The 21,543-nt window shown below is 35.5% G+C and overlaps 1 protein-coding gene across 1 annotated transcript; it reads left to right on the plus strand.

The window, feature by feature from the left end:
• The first annotated feature begins 278 nt into the window (after positions 1-278).
• On the plus strand, positions 279-2,461 carry LOC145120713 (uncharacterized). The gene is made up of 4 exons (XM_079056516.1): positions 279-782; positions 1,754-1,795; positions 1,935-2,033; positions 2,122-2,461. Exons 1-4 carry the CDS (start codon positions 453-455, stop codon positions 2,269-2,271), a joined length of 621 nt encoding a protein of 206 aa, XP_078912642.1. The 5' UTR covers positions 279-452; the 3' UTR covers positions 2,272-2,461.
• The last annotated feature ends 19,082 nt before the right edge of the window (positions 2,462-21,543 follow it).

Consider the following 21,543-nt stretch of genomic DNA (forward strand, 5'->3'; position numbering starts at 1 on the left):
ATATGCCGGAAACCGGTTTAACCTCCGATAACAAGTCATAAGGATGTTATTTGAACAGTTGAACAAGTTCAATGGAAAAATATGGACAAAAAAAACATCAGTACTAAACGTGTACAAACTGAAAAATATATTACCCTTTTAAGTCATTATCCCTTTTTGTAATCACCCAAAAAATAATAAGTTTCCAAATCAATAATAAGATAACAATTTATTACTATTCTGTTTAAGCAACCCATAAAAAACCCAAATCGTATCCACGCACATAATTCGCACATAATTCATTCAATCAACAGCTCCTATAAAAGCCTTTTTCATCTCTCCACCACCCTTCATCCCCCATTTCCACATCTCAACGCTCCCCTTTCTCTCTCTACACCAACATCCATCCAATCTGTGAACCTCCTCGAATCATCTCTTTGTAACGGAGGCTACGAAGAATCGGAATAGCTCAGATGACGAAGGATCAGTGGTTGGAGGCGGCGCTTACGAACGATGCGATGGTGGCGGAGCTTCTGTTACGGATGAACCATTCCTCCTCTTCAGATTCGTCGAAAGCAACTACAAAGTCTACAACGCTCTTACCATCCTTCAGCTGGGGCCATCGGAAGAATCGATCGAAATCCACAGCTCCGACGACCACCGTCTCAAACGGATTCGGTAAAGAACACCGTGGTAGCCCTACCACACATCTGTCGTGGAGCGGTGGTGGCGGCTCAACAAGCGATGGATACGACGAATCTAGTCGGCCTTCAGATCTCTCATCGGGAAGCAGATCCGTCAAGGTTTGTATCTCTAATCAGATTTCTCATCTTTTTCTTTTCTTCCACCGATTTTTTCTCTATCTGTCGTCGGAAAATTACATCGACTTTACCGGTGTACCCGACGTCGTCTTTCAATTACACATTCTCTTCAACTATTTCTCCGAATTTTTCCCGTTTCCCCCAAAATCTGGTTGCCGTCGACCTGATCTCTGCCATGCCAGAACTTTTCCGGTCGATCGGCGTTTCCTACACTATTTTCTTTTCTTGGGAAAATAAATGCATGAAAACAATTACTATGAAGCTTTTTTACTAATTTACCCTTTTCTCTCTACTTAATTTATCACTAATTTACCAATACGCGGGATTTGACTTTAACTTTCTTTATTTTCATATTGACTGAAATACCCTCCGTCAGTAACATAGCCGACGGTAAAAGTATCCCACAAGCTTAACTGAAAAAGGACTCTAAAGTCATTTTCCTGTTGCTTCTAAGGTGGCTTAGAAGGGTATTTTGGTAATTAAGACAAGTGCTGTTGTCGAGTTGTAACAAAGCGCATCAAGATCCAAGAAAGATGAATATTTTCTATGGACATGTTTGCCCTTACCCTTTGTTCTAATTTACATCCATGTAAGTCACGTTTTGTAGTGGGGATAGGGTTTGACGTGCCTAAAGCAAAAGAAAAGGGGAGTTTGAAAGGCCAGGGGCACTTTTGTCTTTTTTGTCGTCATCTATTTTTTCAACTTAGTTTAGTATTATTTCCTTTTTTATAATTTACGAATTTATCGCCCTTGAATCGGATCTTTCTGAAAATTGATTTAATTTTTTAAATAATAAATACCGAAGGGAATAATCACGAGTTTTGGATATATTTATGTGAGAGTTTGTCGGCTATATCTTTTTGTCTTTATAATATTCCTTTCCAAAAGGGTAAAAATGTAATTTTACAACTTTCTTTCTTCTAAATCAATCCTACTTTTCTTTATATCTGCAGGCAAATGAAGTTGCTTCCACATCAAAGTCTCATCGAAGAAAGGTTAGTTTTTTGTTCTTCGGATTCCTTTTTATACACTTTCAAGTACATAACCCGACCCGAATCATCTTCTTCTTGCTCTTTGAGATCCCTCTTTTAACACCAAAACCCGACCCGGCTCACCGATCTATTATTTTTGCAGTCGTTTCACGAGCTTAAAGACGAAGAACAGGAATTAGCGTCGATGCGTTCGAATTTGAATCACGAAATAGCTAAAAATGAGAATTTGAAACGAATTAAGGTAACCTAAATTCCTAATTTTCATTTTAAACGACGAAAATGATCAAATATGCAACAGATTAGTAACGAATAATACCTTTTTTGTTCAGATTGATTTTGATCAAAATCCGATGGGGAGAACAGCGGGAATCCGATCTTTTAGAGTAATTGAAGAAGAAGAAACGAAACGAGGATTTGAATTGCCGGATCTAAACATGACTCCGAATGAGGAAGAATCGGCGATGATGATGATGAGCTGAGAAAAAGGAAAATCTCTGGTTTTTCTTGATCTTGACTTGGTATATTATATAGATGAAGCAGCAGTGAAGAAGGTTTTTTAGTATAGGATTTTGATTAATATAAGATTAGACGAAGAATTGTAAAAAATTTTGGTAACTTGTAGCAGAAGCAGCTTTGATTTTCATTGATCAAATTTATTTGATTTGTTTAGTTTGGGGTTTATGATCAAATTAATATTCGTCATCGAATTGCTAACGTGTCTTTATTAAAAAGATGAGTGGTTCTTTGGGATAATCGAAATATCATGTTTGTTCTAAACAAAATGTGCTTTTGCTTTTTATCTTGACTTATATAAAATTAATCTTCTAAAAAGAGAAATCATTTTTATCATGACTTATATTAAATTGTGTAAATTAGTTTTCTAAAAAGAAAAATCAGATATCCTTCTTTATCTTTTTTCTAAGACTATTAGTAATGTATAACTTGAAGTGGTGTTATAACAAGAAGCAACAACAAGAGGGGTGAGAAAGAGCTATGACTTCAAGTAAGAAAGTGAAAGTTCAGTCCTCACCGCAAATTATTTTTTTTCGTATTTGGGGTTGACGCCGAGAAAGACTAAAGACGGGAGAGCACGCACAGACATCCTCGGGAAACATTCGAAAACTAAAGCGCACACTAGAAAGTGCTTCGAAAGGTGTCAGCAGGTGCGCGGAGCCGTTCGCTTTATAGGTACCCCCGAATCTACTAGTAATCGCCTTTGATCCATACTTGAAGTGATGTTATAACAAGAAGCAACAACAAGAGAGGATGGTGTTCATGGTGTTATAACACCCGTTAAGAGTAGAGAGATAGAGAGAGAATCTGTGCAGCCAATAGAAGCTCATGTTGCATCTAGTCATGACCACAACAATAAGCAACACAACTAGATACAACAAGAAGGGGGAGGGGGTGTTCATCTTGTTATGACTAGGTTATAAGGTGTCACATCAGCAATGGACAACCATATAATATTAAAATCAAAATATGCGATTAAATAAAAAAGATATAGATTTTATACGTCATTAGAATAAAAGATAAAAGATATTTAACTTATCTTTCAAAATTATTGTTTTGACCTAATAAAAAACTTTAATTTTTGTATATTATGTATTTTGCATTAATATAAATAATTTAGTAATGTACTAAATCTTTTTTGTAATATATAATTTTTATTTTTTTAAATATGGTGTCTTTAAACCTAAGTAGTTGAAGATTCGAAGTCTTATATGGGATAATGGTATAATTAAATAGTATATTAGAAAGTGTGTATATTGTTAAGTCTTTTAGCAAAATAGTTAGAACTTGAAGTTATGATTGAGATAAGTGTAATTATACGAATGGTCCTTATGGTTTGGGGTAATTTACGCGTCTGGTCCTTAACTTATATTTTTAACTTGGAAGGTCCGTACAACTTGTTTTTATTGCGCGTTTGGTCTCTGCCTTACATAAAAAGACTATTTTGCCCTTGATTTTTTAATTTATTTAAATAAGGTGGGATAGGTAAGGTAAGATAATGTGAGGTGGAAGTGGGGTTGAGAGTGCGTTTATTTAAATAAATTAAAAAATCAAGGGCAAAAATGTCTTTTTATGTAAGACAGAGACCAAGCGCGCAACAAAAACAAACAATATGGACCTTCCGAGTTTTAAAAAAAAGTTAAATTACCCCAAACCATAGAGACCATTCGTGTAATTTACTTTTGAGATAATAATTTAGTTTATAGATATTAAGATATAGTAAAAAGTGTGTGTTTTATAAAAATAAGACAAAACTTCAAAAATGGTCCCTGTGGTTTTCGAAAATATCAAGTTTAATCCCTAAGTTCAAAAAACCTCACGGATCGTCCCTGTAGTTTCAAAACTTTTAACAAATGGTCATTTTCGTTAACTCCGTTAGCTTTTGGCCGTTAAGTGAAGAGCATTTCAGTCATTTCACTACTACAGGGACCATTTATGAAGTTTTGCCTTATTTAAAAAAAAAGAAAAATATATATAATTATTTAATATAAAGGGGGCCCACCCACCTACCCATCTCTCTCTCTCTCTCTCTCTAAAAAACCAAGAAACCACCATAACTCACCACCCAAAACCACCCTTATACCTCCTTCTTCTGATAAAAAACGTCACCCCAAACACCACCTCACATCTCCCTCTCATCTGTTTCTGCCCAGAAAAAGGAAGGAAGAGGTGGCATCCACCTTGCTGCCACCAAACTGCCACCACCCCACCCTTCACTGCTACCACCGGAGAGCACATCCCCAACCCTTTGTTGCTGCTGTTTTCGATCACCATAGTTCTCTCCCTCATCCCATTTGTTTTCTCTGGTAATTTTAAGCAAGAAAGAAGAAGCAGAAGGCCACCGAAGCATCCTCCTACTGTCCAACGCCACCTCCTGCTGCTGCATTAAAAATCACCCTCCACCTCACTTTCTTACTGGAAAAACCACCCCTAAGCTGCTTAGTGACCTTCTCCACACTCCCTTAATTGAATATAATCGAAGGAAGCAAGAACAGGGCATCAGAAGACCACCGGAGTGGCCTCCTGCCACCCCCGTCGTTGTTCCAAATCACTGCCATCACCACCTGTGCGGCTGCTGCTACTCCACCACCATAAGTCCTCCTAAACCCTTCGTAAATAATAAACTTAGTCGAGTTCCACATTCAAAGCCACGAAAATCGTTTTTTTTTTCTCTAGTGCGATAACCTCAGAACGAAGAAGATGCAGGAGGATGTTTACCTCCTGCATAATCAAACTTGAATACATAATAAATATACCACACTCACATTTTTCTCTCGTTTTCGCCATTGTTGTCTTCCACCCCTCATGAGAGGAGTAGAAAACCCAATTAAACAACACCATAAATCTCAAAGAACTGAATCGAAATCAAAGTGATCCGCCAATTGTAGAAGTTGTAATCAACTTGATGGAGTCTCCGACTTACTACCAACCACCGTCGCCGCTACATCACATCGACTCATCTCGCCCCACCTTATGCTTTCCGATTATCATTGATCATTCAATATAATCCTGAATTTGGTCAGCCGATGAGATGCGAACGAGAGGGAAATAGCAGTGGGTGGATATTTGGTTTCGTTGTGATGTTCGTGAGACGGAAAAGAAAACGAGAGAGAGAGAGAGAGAGAGAGAGAGAGAGAGAGAGAGAAAGAGAGAGAGAGAGAAGTGGGTGGGCCCCCTTTATATTAAATAATTATATATATTTTTCTTTTTTTTAAATGAGGCAAAACTTCATAAATGGTCTCTATAGTAGTGAAATGATCAAAATGTCATTCACTTAACGGCCAAAAGCTAACGGAGTTAACGAAAATGACCATTTGTTAAAAGTTTTGAAACAACAGGGACGATCCGTGAGGTTTTTTGAACTTAGGGATTAAACTTGATATTTTCGAAAACCACAGAGACCATTTTTGAAGTTTTGTCTTTCTAGCCTTGTAGGTTTAGTGGTGAATATGGCTTCTTGTGTTAAAAGGGAAAGACATAATCTTAAAAATTGTATAATTTTTTTAAAACAACAAATCTAATATACTTTTAAATTATTCTTTAAATCCATTTATGTTCACGACGAATTTGAACCCTGCACCTCAAGAAGAGAGCGCAACATCGGATTATTGGAGGTTTTATTGGGATGAATTGAAAGGATTAAAGTAATGTGGGCTGACTTTGATAATTGTTGGACTTCATAGGAATATAATGGGTTGACTGAGATGATGGACCTTGACCTACAACATATGTACTGGAATGGATTAACGTGAGCCATTTCCAAAACGCTGCAACTTAAGTTGTTTTTGGATTTACTAGAATTAATCTTTTAACATAACCTTTTATATTTTAATCATATTTTATTTGATCTGTTAATTATATTTTAGTTTTAAATATTTTTATTTTTTATTAATTAATTGTATTTAATAAGTATTGAATCACATTTTATTTTTAAAATATAAACTTTTTAGCAATTATATAATTTTTTCAATGTATTTTTATATTTTTATAGTTATAACTTAATAATTTATCGTATTTTATATATATATATATATATATATATATATATATATATATATATACACACACACACAGACACACACACGAGGGTTCAATTGAAAAAAAAAAATTGAGAATAGAAGAATCATTCTCCGTCAATCATTTAATTAACATTTACGCATAAAAAACACGGTGACAAACTTGTAAATATGATATAAGATTAAACATTCAGTGACATTAGGCTGTAAACGAACCGAACGAACACGAACAAAGGCTTGTTCATGTTCGTTCGTTTTAGTTAGCCGAACAATCGAATGAACACGAACTGATAAACGAACGGAGTTTTCTTATTCATGTTCGTTCGTTTAACAAATTGTCTTGTTCATGTTCGTTCGTTTATGTTCGTGAACATGCTAAACGAACATAAACGAACGAACATAAACGAACAAAAGTTAAACAAACACAATTAAACATATATGAACATAAACGAACTATAATATAGTAATGTAATAAAAAAGCAATTGAAAATATATGAACATAAAAAAACTTAAACGAACGAACATAAATGAACGTAAACGAACAACATCAACGAATGTTCACGAACGTAAATGAATGAACGAGACCATTGTTCATGTTCGTTCGTTTAACTAAACGAACGAGAATTTGTGTTCATGTTCGTTCATTTATTAAATAAACGAACATATATGAACTTCCCGCCGAACAGTTCACGAACGGTTCGCCGATCGTTCAGTTCGTTTACAGCCCTAGTGACATATATGTAACTGTGTAACATCCATAAATCTAAAGCCAATTTAAAACTTTTTCAACCATTCAAAAACCATTAATTATTACAAAGTGTTTTCAAAATAGTTTCATGTCAGAGTATCCTAGAAATCAAAATCATAAAATATGAGGAGGTGCACGATCATGCATTCGCCTTCCCGCGATCATCTGAAGTACCTGAAACATAATCAACAACTGTAAGCCCGAAGCTTAGTAAGTTCCCCCAAAATACCAGCGCCATACAAACCATAACAATATCATACAAACAACATGCATATATAGAGTCTACAGTACGACTGTTCCGCCCTCACCGGGCCTTCATTCTACCTGGTCCACTCTCAGAGTCTTCAGTATGACTGGACCGTCCTCACCGGGCCTTCAGTCTATCTGGCCCACTCTCAGAACCTTCAGCATGTCTGATCCGCCCTTCCGGGCCTTCAGCCTGTCTGGACCGTCCTCTGGGCCTTCGGCCTGACTAGTACGCCCTACCGGGTCTGCAGTCTATTCGGGCCGCCCTGGGTATGTTGGCCTAGAGCACAAAGCAGGACCGCCTCAACCCACCCCCAATCACACAATCAACACATAAATATCATACGCTAGCTAGCATGTACAGATAGTCATACAGATCTAACAAATCACTAATCATAGCATTATCCTATATACCATGATACAGATCCAACAAATCACTAACATAACATCATCCTATAACCATGATACAGATCTAACAGATCACTAACATAACATCATCCTATAACCAGGATACAGATTTAACAGATCACTAACATAGCATCATCCTAAAACCAGGGATACAAATCTAACAGATCACTAACATAGCATCATCCTATAACCATGATACAAACCATAAAGGGTCGGCCTTGGTGCCTTAGACCCTGATGATATAGTGAGAAGAACTCAACTCACAAGTAGTGCTGAACTGGACTGAAAGTCTCCAACCGCTGCCTCACCGAAAATCCCGAACTATCCAAAATAACGAATACTTAGTCAATAATAGGGATATCAATGTTGACCTAAGGTCTCACATAGGGTAATAGTCCATTTTGCCTTTTCTATAATTTGGGCTAAGGCCTAATACCAAATCCATGGTCCAAAAGTCCACATATACAAGGCCCATCATTGGCCCAATTTTCCAATTGGCCTCTCTATAACTGGGCCTCACCCTAAGGTCCATTTCCCATATTAGGCCCAGATACATTTATTCAGAAAGTCCAGCAAAGGCCCAAACCATAATGACCCAAAGGTGGCCCAATCCAAAACCCAAATCGCAAAAGCCCAACAGAGGGCGTACGCTGGGCGTACTCCGCCTTGCGTTGACCACCATCGGGGTGGTTGACTCAGTACGCTGGGCGTACAAAACTTACGCGGGGCGTACGCGACTTTTACCAAAACTCTAATAAGTGCTTAATGGCTTAAGAACTTAAGCCCAAACTCCAGACCCATTGACTAAACGAACCCCAGAACCATAAGGTCTCGAACTTTAAGACTTTGGACGTCCAAAAAGCCCTTAATACATGGTCTTAATCCATTAAGACCTTCCTACTACTTGCATGGGACACTTTTAGCCATTGGGACTTCATTTTTATCATTTAGAACCCTTCCTAGGGTCTAAAAGGACATCTTATTACGTCCAAAATGCATCATGCGCAAACTTGGGACTTTTTGGGACAAAGAAGATGTCATAAAGCTAATAAGGCAAGATCTACATCATACAAGCATAAAGGTTGGAGCTTTTTACCTTCTGGAGCTTCTAGAGCACAAAGTAACCTCAGATCTACAAGCTTGCCTCACTTCTCCAACTCCTTGGTGCAATACTTTCTTCTTCAACTACTCAAAACACACACTTTTAGCTCACACACACACTCAAAAGAGGGGTTAGGGTTTGGGGAAAACGGCTCAAAGCTATGTAGGCTGAGATGATAGAGGGATGTGAGCTCATAAGGACGTTTATATAACACCCAAACCCTAAATATTAGGGTTTCTGTAACATCCCAAAATTTAAGACCAAAAATTTCATTTTTAATTAAGTAATTATAAAACCAATAGTATAAAAATATCCATAGTGTCATCCCATATCAAACCAAAATGTCAATAATCAAAACATGTCATAATAAAACAACATCAAAGTATAACTCCCAAAGATCTCATGTGCGGAAATCATGGTGTGATGCGCTGCAATCATGCCGGCTCCTTTCCTTTTGAAGAAGAAGTACCTGAAACCAAAACTAAAAACCATAAGCACGAAGCTTAGTGAGTTTCCCAAATACCACATACCATACATATCAACATACTGCCTAGCATATATGGGTGCTGGCCTACCCCTTCGGTCTCTTTCAACTGGATACTATCTAGCATATAAGCACATAATTCACATATGGTCATACATAACCATGAGCCATACATATATCAGAATCAATAAAGATGCTATGTGCCGAACATAGTCTTGCCATTATACAACGGGCCGCCACATGGTCTTTCTTGCTAAGCTGGGGGCCACCCCCTCGGTCTTACAGACAAGTGCCAAGAGCCACCTCCTGGTCTTCCATGCAAGCATCACAAAGACAACTAGCATACATACTACTCTACTTAGCCAATTAGCATACAATGTGCAAGGAGCCACCTCCTGATCTTTCATACATAATGCCTAGGGCTAAACCCCGGGTCTTCTTACCATACATAATATCATACAGTATGCCAGGAGTCGCCTCCTAGTCTTTCATTCATAATGCCTAGGGCTAACCCCCGGGTCTTCCAACAATACATAAACCAAATGGGCCGGCATCGATGCCTTCGACCCATACAAACAGTGAGGAGACCTACCTCGCACTGTTGAAGTCCCGCGGATAAAGCTGTGGCTGCTGGCTGACAGATCCCCAAACTGTCAATCATCAAAACAAAACCCAATTAACAATCGGGTTCCAATGCGTAACCATAAGTCCATACTTGGGGTAAAAAGACGATTTTACCCCTAACCTAGCTTGGTCCAAGGCCAAGGCCTAAACTCAAATTCTGGAGGCCCAAAAGCCAAATAATAAATCAAGGCCCAACATATGGCCCAATTTTCCAAATTGGGCCCAAACCTCTACATATTCTTACCTTAAGGCCCAACCATTTACTCTAGTCCAAACATTTGGCATTCCGATGGTCCAATATCTCATAATCATCAAGGCCCAATTATGGCCCAATTTCTAAATTGGGCCCAAACCCCTCACATGGGCCTTACCCTAAAGCCCATCCAAATATTCTAGTCCATATACTTGTTCTTGGATGGCCCATCAATAGCTCAATTACCAAAGCCCAACAAAAAGGTTCAACTCAAGGCCTAAACAAAATTAGGGTATACACATAAAATGACGATTAGGGCTAAGTGTTCTTACTTAACCCATTAAGGACTTAACCCATTAATTCCAATATTACGTTAAGATAATTATAGGGCATTATTATGTATTATTTAGAAATTTAATTAACACTTCAACGCGGGTCCCGACAATCCAAAACTAACATCTCCAAAATTAGGGTTTTCTAAACCCTAATTAGGGTTTATAATCCAAGCGCATGCCAATTAGGCAAACAGATAGGCTTTTAGATCAATTAGGGTTTCATTAGGTCAACTAGTGTTTCATTAGGCCGGGCACCACCCACTACCACCTCGGGTAGCGGTGGTCAACGGCGGCTCACGGTGGTGGAGGCTATGATTCTAGGCCAAAATACTGACAAAAGTACTCCAAGCACCAAACCAATCACTCACATAAACGCACAACCATCGGAGATGGTGGCTAGTGGCAGCAAAACGATGGCAGCCACCACCTCACGGTGGTGGTGGTTGCTTTTTCGGCCAAAACATTGCTCATACAACATAGTACCACCAACACACACCTAAAATACATAATAAACACACACACACACAACCACCCTCGTGGTGGCAGGCGGTGGTAGAGGGTGACAGCCACCACCTCACGGTGGTAATGGATGATTCTCTTGATTCCCATCCGAGCAAACACACACACTGTGACAACCATCAAATTTCGGTATGTGACAACCATCAAATTTCGGTCAAGTCAAAGTCAAACAAAGTCAACTAGTCAAACCGGTCAACTCCATTAACCCTTGTATGATAGGGTTTACGTTATGTAATCACTGTACAATTCGCTATTTTAATGAGAAAACATCATTTGGAAAGTTCATGTGTTTGATTTTCCTTAGCCTTAACAGTGCTAAACAATGAACCAAAGCGATAAAACACTATTGCACAATCATCGGGATTGTGTAGGACACTAAATCATGGCTTAACGGGGTCTATGGACCTTGCGTTGCGAAGCCGGACACTCAAAAAGATCACAAACGAAACCTCTCTCAATCTCATTCAAACCCTACTCAAGATTACTTGACGCTAATAGGATCAAAACTCATACACTACGATATAAATTGACGTTAATAGCAACATAGTATAGTACAACGTTATAACTATAATCAAATTAAATTATGATACCATATTAAAATCAAATCAAAGTATAATGCTCTAATTAAATTAAAAGAATCAAACTTGAATGCTATAATTAAACTTCAAATCAAAGTAGATTGTTATAATCAAATCATAACCTATCTTTTATAAAACTCCATTTTTATAAACTTTACATTAAATTTTATAAAACTCTATTTTTATAAACTTTACTTTAAATTTTATAAAACTCTTATATTAATTATGTAAAAGATGCTTGTGTTAGTGGGAAATTATGAAGACCACCAAAAGCAAAAAGATTATTCCCATGGTCTCCCACTCTCACCCCCCATCCACTTTCCTTTCCTTTTTCTCCCAACACATTATTCTCTTCACCATTTAAACCTTCTCTAATCTTTCTCTCACTCTCAATCTCGAAATTTCCTCCAAGAAATACTCATATTCCATCCAAGAACAATCTATTATACTCAAATCTTCATCCCTCTTGAAGCATTCATCAAGGTATGTTGTTAAAAGTTTCAAATTCATACAAGTAACAAATTAAATCCACCAAAATATCTAAAACTCATTTTATGCATAAACCTGATTTTTCTCAGAATACCATCAATAAAATAAGAAGTTCTGGAAATTTTCAGAAAATAACTTATTTTTATTGAATTACTATAATTATTGCAATAAAGTAGGGCAATACTTCACATAAAATACTTTTTTGCATTCAATAAATTCTGAGAAAATTCTGGGATGACCTATATATTGATTAAACATAATTTGTGAAGTTTCATGCATTTATATTACTGTTTACTATTATTTATGATTTTATTGATTAACTAATAATGAAATATATAAAAAATACTTCCCATAGTCACAAATATCTGAAACTTATACACTGGGCTCTATATCATGTTATAAAACTATGGTTAATTTTACAGAATTTTTGGGAATCATTTATTATTTTTCCCGAATTTTGTTGTTGTTTAATCATTAAAGTATTAAATAGATACTAAAACAGTTCAGAAAAATATAAAAATTTTACAGTAATTAATATTGTATGGAATAATGATTTCCTAATAATTTCATAATTTTTCAATACTGTGTACTATTTAAAACCATTTTCCTAAGTATTTAAGCATGTAAAAATGCATTTTAATGATTATTTCATATAAATAATTGTTAAAATATGTAAATAATTATAATTGGGCAAGTTATTATTTTAATAAGAAATTATTAAAATCTGGCCTAAATTGAAAATATAAATTAATTATGCAAAGTAATTGATTCAATTTAAAATTCATTTAACAAATGAATACCTTAATATTATAATCAAAATGAATTATTGTTAATTCATCTAATATAAGAATATGTGTCTAATTATTTGTATTAGTACTCTATTCTCGTTTAGCAGTTCCTAAACCAAAACTATTAATTATATTAGGTTCTATGCCATTTTGACCCGAACCGTCTATCGTACGACACACGCATTTCGTTTTGGGACTAAAGTGAGTAATCTACCCCATATTTTATAATTTTCAATACTTTTGGGGTGTATCATGTGGTTCTAATATGTTCCAACTTCATTTTATTGTTTTATCACAATTGAGACATTGTTGGGACATTTATACGTGAGTCATTAATTGTATAACTATTGTTTGTTTACGCTACATGTACTTGTAGTGCATTACCATTTTTAGTCTGATCTCCATGACTATGCCCGTATTCTTGAGGTACGTTATGGACAATAATAGCGCTATTGGGTTGACCACCCCGCCTTGGGACGCTAAGGTGATTGATCGCACGTGGTTGAGTGTGTTTGATGATTAGATGCTCCATCCTACATATATTTATATATATATATATATATATATATATATATATATATATATATATATATATATATACACATATGTATATATAGGGTGAGGACTTATTGTTGTTGTTATCATTTGTTAATCAATTTTTGATTTATAAACCGTTATCTCAAATACAATTGTTTGCCGACTTCAAAAGAAAACAAATTTCCAATTATAAAGGTTTCAACTTCACAATTTTCTCTACTAAAATTAGATTACTCACCAACTCTCGTAGTTGACCTGTTTTTACCCATGATGCAGATTTGAAGAATGAAGTTGATGAAAGATAGGTTGTGCCTTAGAAATCCACAAGACTATTTAAATTTGATGTAATAAATGTTGTTCGTATTTGGATTTGTATTTGTATGTTGTGGATCTTGTTTGCATACTTAGTACTTAATTGAATCTAATCATATTATAACATAGTTGTCATGAGACTTTGAACATATATCACGCCTCGATCGATTCCGACAAGGATCGGGGTGTGACAGATTGGTATCAGAGCCCTTGACTCTAGGGAATTAGGTTAATTGCCTTGACCTAGTCTATAGCCTCTAGGGTCCTCTCGTATGCTAGTTTATAAAATGCACACACAACTGCATGCAATTCACACTTAGAAAATCCTAGGAATACCTTTGTGTGTTAATTGCTCCCTTATGTGCATACGTATTACTCCTGACACTTATATGTGTGCATACACTTGTGAATATTCTCCACTTTCTCTGAAAATCACACACATACTCAAGTTGTTTAACAAAATGTATATACATATATGTATTCCTTAGAGCTCATAGGAAATTCAAAGTCATCCACTCTAGTTGGGTAGGATCATAGTAATGGACGCGTAGTAACTGGAAGGGGGAGGTGCCGGTAGCCCGAAAGTCATGACTAGGTAAGCATTCGTATACATCCCAATCAACCGAGGGACCAGTTTGCTTATCTGGGGACCAAAGGCGAGAGTTCCCAAACCTATAGGCCAAAGCGCGTCATTCACATTACTTTTGAGCCATCAAAATACCCGACCTTATCAAACGTATCCGAAAGGATACATTCCAAAATGGCCAACTCATTGGACTATTAAGTTCCCTAATGGGCCTAGAAGTGGGAAAGAAATGTGAAAACTTAGTTTTGTGGGGGCCCACGCAAGTGCTACATGTTTCACATTTAGTAACCATGGAAAGCCCAAAAGGTGCCCAACACTCCTAACCATGGCCCAACAAGTGTTTTACAATTATTTTACCCAACAATGTCTAAAAACTTTATTTCCATAATCAATTTACAAATAACTCACAAGTCCATATGCGTGTTCTCCTATTTGACTTGTTCCTTGTTTGGTTGTGGACTTAGGGTAGACTCATTAGGATCAACAGTCTAATAAAATTTTAATTACACGTAACTGGGAGCATGTCGAGTGAATCTTAGGAGTGGATCAGACATGGAACAAATCACAAGATTATAATCAAGTTATTCCTACTAAATTCATAAGTCTATTTATATAGACCTCTAGTATAGAGTCGTCGGCGTAGTCGTGTCGGCAATCTAGAATATGGCTAAATACATAATACAAACTATAATACCTAAATTATACAAAATTTTCTGCATAAAAAAATCAATAGACAAACAAACACAATGAAACTAAAAAGGGTATCAAACTATCAAGAGAAAAACACATACAATGTAGATTAAAATCCACTAATTATAACAAAATGGCTAAAAGAAAAGGTAAGGACTAAGGATTGTTAAGTCCTCTCTTCTTATAAATAGCTTTGAAGCAAGCTTGCCTAAGCTTCTTTGTTCTTTCTGTCAATTCCATACCTGGTAATTTCTCCATCATCTTCTTGTGCCCTTCTAACGTCTCTATCTCCTCCTTTAATCCCAACTCCTAGTTTTTTTAAAAAAAAAAGGTAGATGCAATATATTTTTCGTGTGAGTTCACAAAATTTACAATGAGTTAAGTTTATATAAATATAAATCAGGAAATCGTAGTAAATCAATTGAATTGATGTGGAATATGCCTAGGGCCGTTGTTTATGTTATAAAGAAACTAATAATTAAAATTTTAGAAAATACCAAAACTACTTTGGTTACCAAGTGCAGGCATGCATGCATGAGTAATGTATAGAAGGTTATTATCGTAATTTACCTTGGCATTTTGAATGAGGGACTGTAGGCTCGTAAATTTTCTATGAGGCCATCTGTTTATGTTTAGCTCTCTGCATCTTTTCTTCAACAATGTTAACCCTATCCCTAGTTCCTTTGCCGCCATGATTATCGGCATCTCAAAGTACTTTGCTATCTCTTCAAACTCCAATGGTCTCAATCTCTTTGCCACCTTCCGGCCACCGTGATCAGTGGTGGCAGCACTAGAACTACATGTAGCCTCACCACCGGATTTACAGTCTTCACTGAAACTAACCAATGGTAAATTACCATCCTCCCAACAATCCCATAAGCTTATGTCTTTAAGGGGATCTAAATCGTGAAACTCATTTCTAGAAATGATGTTTTGATCTTTGTTAAGTACTGTGGAAACGTTCTGATCGAGCACTTCATGCAATTTTTCCGACAACTCGTAATCATGATGGTCGAGCATGTCACCACTGCAAAAATCCAAAAAAAAAAAAAAACTCAAGATAATCAAATCCAACACGATGAAAGACTCTTTTTGATCACTACAAATCCAAACCATGTTTTGATCAATATAGACAAAATCACTTTTCTATGCGAAAGATGGGGTAATGAGTGACATTTATATATACCTGAAAAGATCTTGATGATCAAAGTACTGAAACCAATCGAGGTCATCTATGGGGTTTTGATGATCTGCAGGTGGATCCATTTGTGAGGGAGAAGTTAAAAGTTGTGGTAAGAATGTGATGATTTATATAAGTGAAGTGAGAGAAGTAATTAATAACAAATAAAGAGGAAATGAATATATATGGTCTTTGAGCTGTAACCTTCTTCTTCAATTCACACACAACGTATATGTTGCCGCAAATTATGACTTATGTGCCTCATGCATTTAATACATCACATGCCTACTGCATATTCTTGACTTTGAAGCTACGTACCAGTTTCAAATTTCCCCAGTAGCACACTTTTCATTAGAAAGTACTCCAAGTCTTCACACATGAACCAGTTAGAAAGTACTCCAAGTCTTCACACACGAACCAATTAGAAAGTACTCCAAGTCTTCACACATGCAAATTATGACTTGTGTGTCGCTATAGGTAACTAATAAAACTTTATTTTTTTTAACCCCTTAAATATCAGTACAAGCTTCTAACATCGACGTTTAAATTCTAAATTTCTTTTTATTACTAAAACTAGCATCAATTCAAGTATATAAACCATGAATCTTGAGAACACGGCAAAACCCAAATAAGTCTTATCATCTATGTAAAAAAAAACTCAGGGTTTTTACTAGTAAATTTATCAGTGGCGGAGCTTGAACAATTAACTCGGGGGGGGGGGGGGGGCGAAAATATTATAAACTGAAATTAACATTAAAAAAAAATAGATTGTTTTCAACAAATAAACACCAAAAACACCTAGAAAAAGAATTACAACTCAGCCCGACAGCCTTTAATGTCTTTAAAACAGATTATGAATGATATATTAGTAAGCAGACAACAATTTCTCTTTCAATGTTTTCATCTTTCCCATGATTATATCTAGAAAAATCAAAATGAAGGAACAATTGATCCAATCAAAACAAAATCAAATTCAAAATTAGAACAATAACCAATAACTCATTTAACAATAACCAAATCAATCTTTGTTGTCACTTTTCAGTTTTGTTTGAAGCTGACAAGCTGTTAAGCATAACCAAATCAATAACCAAATCTATAAGTTCATAACTTATAAATCAAATTGGCAAATCGCCAAATCGCAAATGACAGCCAAATTAAAAGGAAACTCAGTAAGACAGTAGTAACGTATAAATAGGCAACAGATTGACAGAAAACAGCAGCAGCAGTGCAATACGCCAACGCCAACAATCAACAATCTTACAATCAGAAAAGAAAGAACAGCTGAACAGGATTTGGGTCTCGGGATTACATACCTGATTTCTGTGAAGTGAGAATGGGGACTTGGGCACTTGGCGATGGCGATTGGCGAGAGTGAGACCAGGCGACTGACTTGGCGAGACAACGACAAACGAACAGCAGGCGAGATAGGCAGCGAATTGGGCAAATGGGGATGAATTGATTTTGATTCCTTGATACCACTTGGTCGCTTGGAGAATTGGGAGTATTGGACCATTCTGATTAGGAATCGGGAGGGGCCAAAGCCCAAGTTTGAAGATAGCAGGCTTATAACTATTTTATTTTGAACTACAATTCCTACTTCTAGCCCAATAATACTACGCCCCTGGAATCTATGAGGGCTAGTGTAAACATTATGGTCATATATCATTAAGATTATATGGACTTAGAATGTGTGATTCCGCCTCATTCCCTGTTCCTTGTTTGGTTGTGGGCTTAAGGCGGGGTCACCCATCCAAAATGCCCTTGCAATCTTAATGATATACGACTAGTTTACGTCAATCGACTATAAAAGAACTTGTAGGACTTATAATGCAAATTTCGTCAAAATTTGTTGAAACATTCATAATGATGGAACTCGCTAACTACGTTATAAAATATTCATAGTGGTAATACCAAGGATAAAACAGGGAGTATAAAAGCACACATAGAATACTCTATCATCCCTAAACAATAAACTCCTTTTAAATTGACTCAGTTCAAGTTACAATAAGAAATTTCCAAGGTCGTCATGTGACATCAGGAGGGTTGTTCCTCACCATAATCAATTTCTTGTACTACGAAAAGTTTTCCACATCTTTTTCCAAACTCTTGAAGTCCCAATCAAAATGCAAATTTCGGGACGAAATTCCCTCTAACGGGGGGATGATGTGACAACCATCAAATTTCGGTATGTGACAACCATCAAATTTCGGTCAAGTCAAAGTCAAACAAAGTCAACTAGTCAAACCGGTCAACTCCATTAACCCTTGTATGATAGGGTTTACGTTATGTAATCACTGTACAATTCGTTATTTTAATGAGAAAACATCATTTGGAAAGTTCATGTGTTTGATTTTCCTTAGCCTTAACAGTGCTAAACAATGAACCAAAGCGATAAAACACTATTGCACAATCATCGGGATTGTGTAGGACACTAAATCATGGCTTAACGGGGTCTATGGACCTTGCGTTGCGAAGCCGGACACTCAAAAAGATCACAAACGAAACCTCTCTCAATCTCATTCAAACCCTACTCAAGATTACTTGACGCTAATAGGATCAAAACTCATACACTACGATATAAATTGACGTTAATAGCAACATAGTATAGTACAACGTTATAACTATAATCAAATTAAATTATGATACCATATTAAAATCAAATCAAAGTATAATGCTCTAATTAAATTAAAAGAATCAAACTTGAATGCTATAATTAAACTTCAAATCAAAGTAGATTGTTATAATCAAATCATAACCTATCTTTTATAAAACTCCATTTTTATAAACTTTACATTAAATTTTATAAAACTCTATTTTTATAAACTTTACTTTAAATTTTATAAAACTCTTATATTAATTATGTAAAAGATGCTTGTGTTAGTGGGAAATTATGAAGACCACCAAAAGCAAAAAGATTATTCCCATGGTCTCCCACTCTCACCTCCCATCCACTTTCCTTTCCTTTTTCTCCCAACACATTATTCTCTTCACCACTTAAACCTTCTCTAATCTTTCTCTCACTCTCAATCTCGAAATTTCCTCCAAGAAATACTCATATTCCATCCAAGAACAATCTATTATACTCAAATCTTCATCCCTCTTGAAGCATTCATCAAGGTATGTTGTTAAAAGTTTCAAATTCATACAAGAAACAAATTAAATCCACCAAAATATCTAAAACTCATTTTATGCATAAACCTGATTTTTCTCAGAATACCATCAATAAAATAAGAAGTTCTGGAAATTTTCAGAAAATAACTTATTTTTATTGAATTACTATAATTATTGCAATAAAGTAGGGCAATACTTCACATAAAATACTTTTTTGCATTCAATAAATTCTGAGAAAATTCTGGGATGACCTACATATTGATTAAACATAATTTGTGAAGTTTCATGCATTTATATTACTGTTTACTATTATTTATGATTTTATTGATTAATTAATAATGAAATATATAAAAAATACTTCCCATAGTCACAAATATCTGAAACTTATACACTGGGCTCTATATCATGTTATAAAACTATGGTTAATTTTACAGAATTTTTGGGAATCATTTATTATTTTTCCCGAATTTTGTTGTTGTTTAATCATTAAAGTATTAAATAGATACTAAAACAGTTCAGAAAAATATAAAATTTTTACAGTAATTAATATTGTATGGAATAATGATTTCCTAATAATTTCATAATTTTTCAATACTGTGTACTATTTAAAACCATTTTCCTAAGTATTTAAGCATGTAAAAATGCATTTTAATGATTATTTCATATAAATAATTGTTAAAATCTGTAAATAATTATAATTGGGCAAATTATTATTTTAATAAGAAATTATTAAAATCTGGCATAAATTGAAAATATAAATTAATTATGCAAAGTAATTGATTCAATTTAAAATTCATTTAACAAATGAATACCTTAATATTATAATCAAAATGAATTATTGTTAATTCATCTAATATAAGAATATGTGTCTAATTATTTGTATTAGTACTCTATTCTCGTTTAGCAGTTCCTAAACCAAAACTATTAATTATATTAGGTTCTACGCCATTTTGACCCGAACCGTCTATCGTACGACACACGCATTTCGTTTTGGGACTAAAGTGAGTAATCTACCCCATATTTTATAATTTTCAATACTTTTGGGGTGTATCATGTGGTTCTAATATGTTCCAACTTCATTTTATTGTTTTATCACAATTGAGACATTGTTGGGACATTTATACGTGAGTCATTAATTGTATAACTATTGTTTGTTTACGCTACATGTACTTGTAGTGCATTACCATTTTTAGTCTGATCTCCATGACTATGCCCGTATTCTTGAGGTACGTTATGGACAATAATAGCGCTATTGGGTTGACCACCCCGCCTTGGGACGCTAAGGTGATTGATCGCACGTGGTTGAGTGTGTTTGATGATTAGATGCTCCATCCTACATATTTATATATATATATATATATATATATATATATATATATATATATATATATACATATGTATATATAGGGTGAGGACTTATTGTTGTTGTTATCATTTGTTAATCAATTTTTGATTTATAAACCGTTATCTCAAATACAATTGTTTGCCGACTTCAAAAGAAAACAAATTTCCAATTATAAAGGTTTCAACTTCACAATTTTCTCTACTAAAATTAGATTACTCACCAACTCTCGTAGTTGACCTGTTTTTACCCATGATGCAGATTTGAAGAATGAAGTTGATGAAAGATAGGTTGTGCCTTAGAAATCCACAAGACTATTTAAATTTGATGTAATAAATGTTGTTCGTATTTGGATTTGTATTTGTATGTTGTGGATCTTGTTTGCATACTTAGTACTTAATTGAATCTAATCATATTATAACATAGTTGTCATGAGACTTTGAACAATATATCACGCCTCGATCGATTCCGACAAGGATCGGGGTGTGACACACACACACACACATATTCGTAAACACGAGCTGAACACAGAAATACTCCTAACTCAGCCACTACGGGTGGCAGGCGACGACCGGAAACAAAAGAAACGGCGACCAATGGCCACCGTCGACCCAAGTCGACGTACACGACGTCAAACCACATAAAGAACAAAGAAGAAGGGGTAGGTGGGTGGCGATGATCCTTACCGAGAGCTCCCTTTTCGCTTACGACTCGCACAACGACGAACACAGCTTGGTTTTCTGGTTGCACACTGTTGGATTAATGTCTAAGTCCATAACTATATTTGGTATGTACTTGACCCGACCCGGCATGGTCCATTTGGGTTGCACTTCACCGGCACAATTTATATGGATAGTCTTTTGAGAATAGTATATTTATGATTTATATTAATATATTATAAGTTCTAATATATTAATATGAAATCATATTATTTAATTAGTATTGATCAA

The sequence above is a fragment of the Lactuca virosa genome, chromosome 6 (genome assembly GCF_052849685.1).
Source record: "Lactuca virosa cultivar CGN04683 chromosome 6, Lactuca_virosa_CGN04683_v6, whole genome shotgun sequence".
Lineage (NCBI taxonomy): Eukaryota > Viridiplantae > Streptophyta > Magnoliopsida > Asterales > Asteraceae > Lactuca > Lactuca virosa.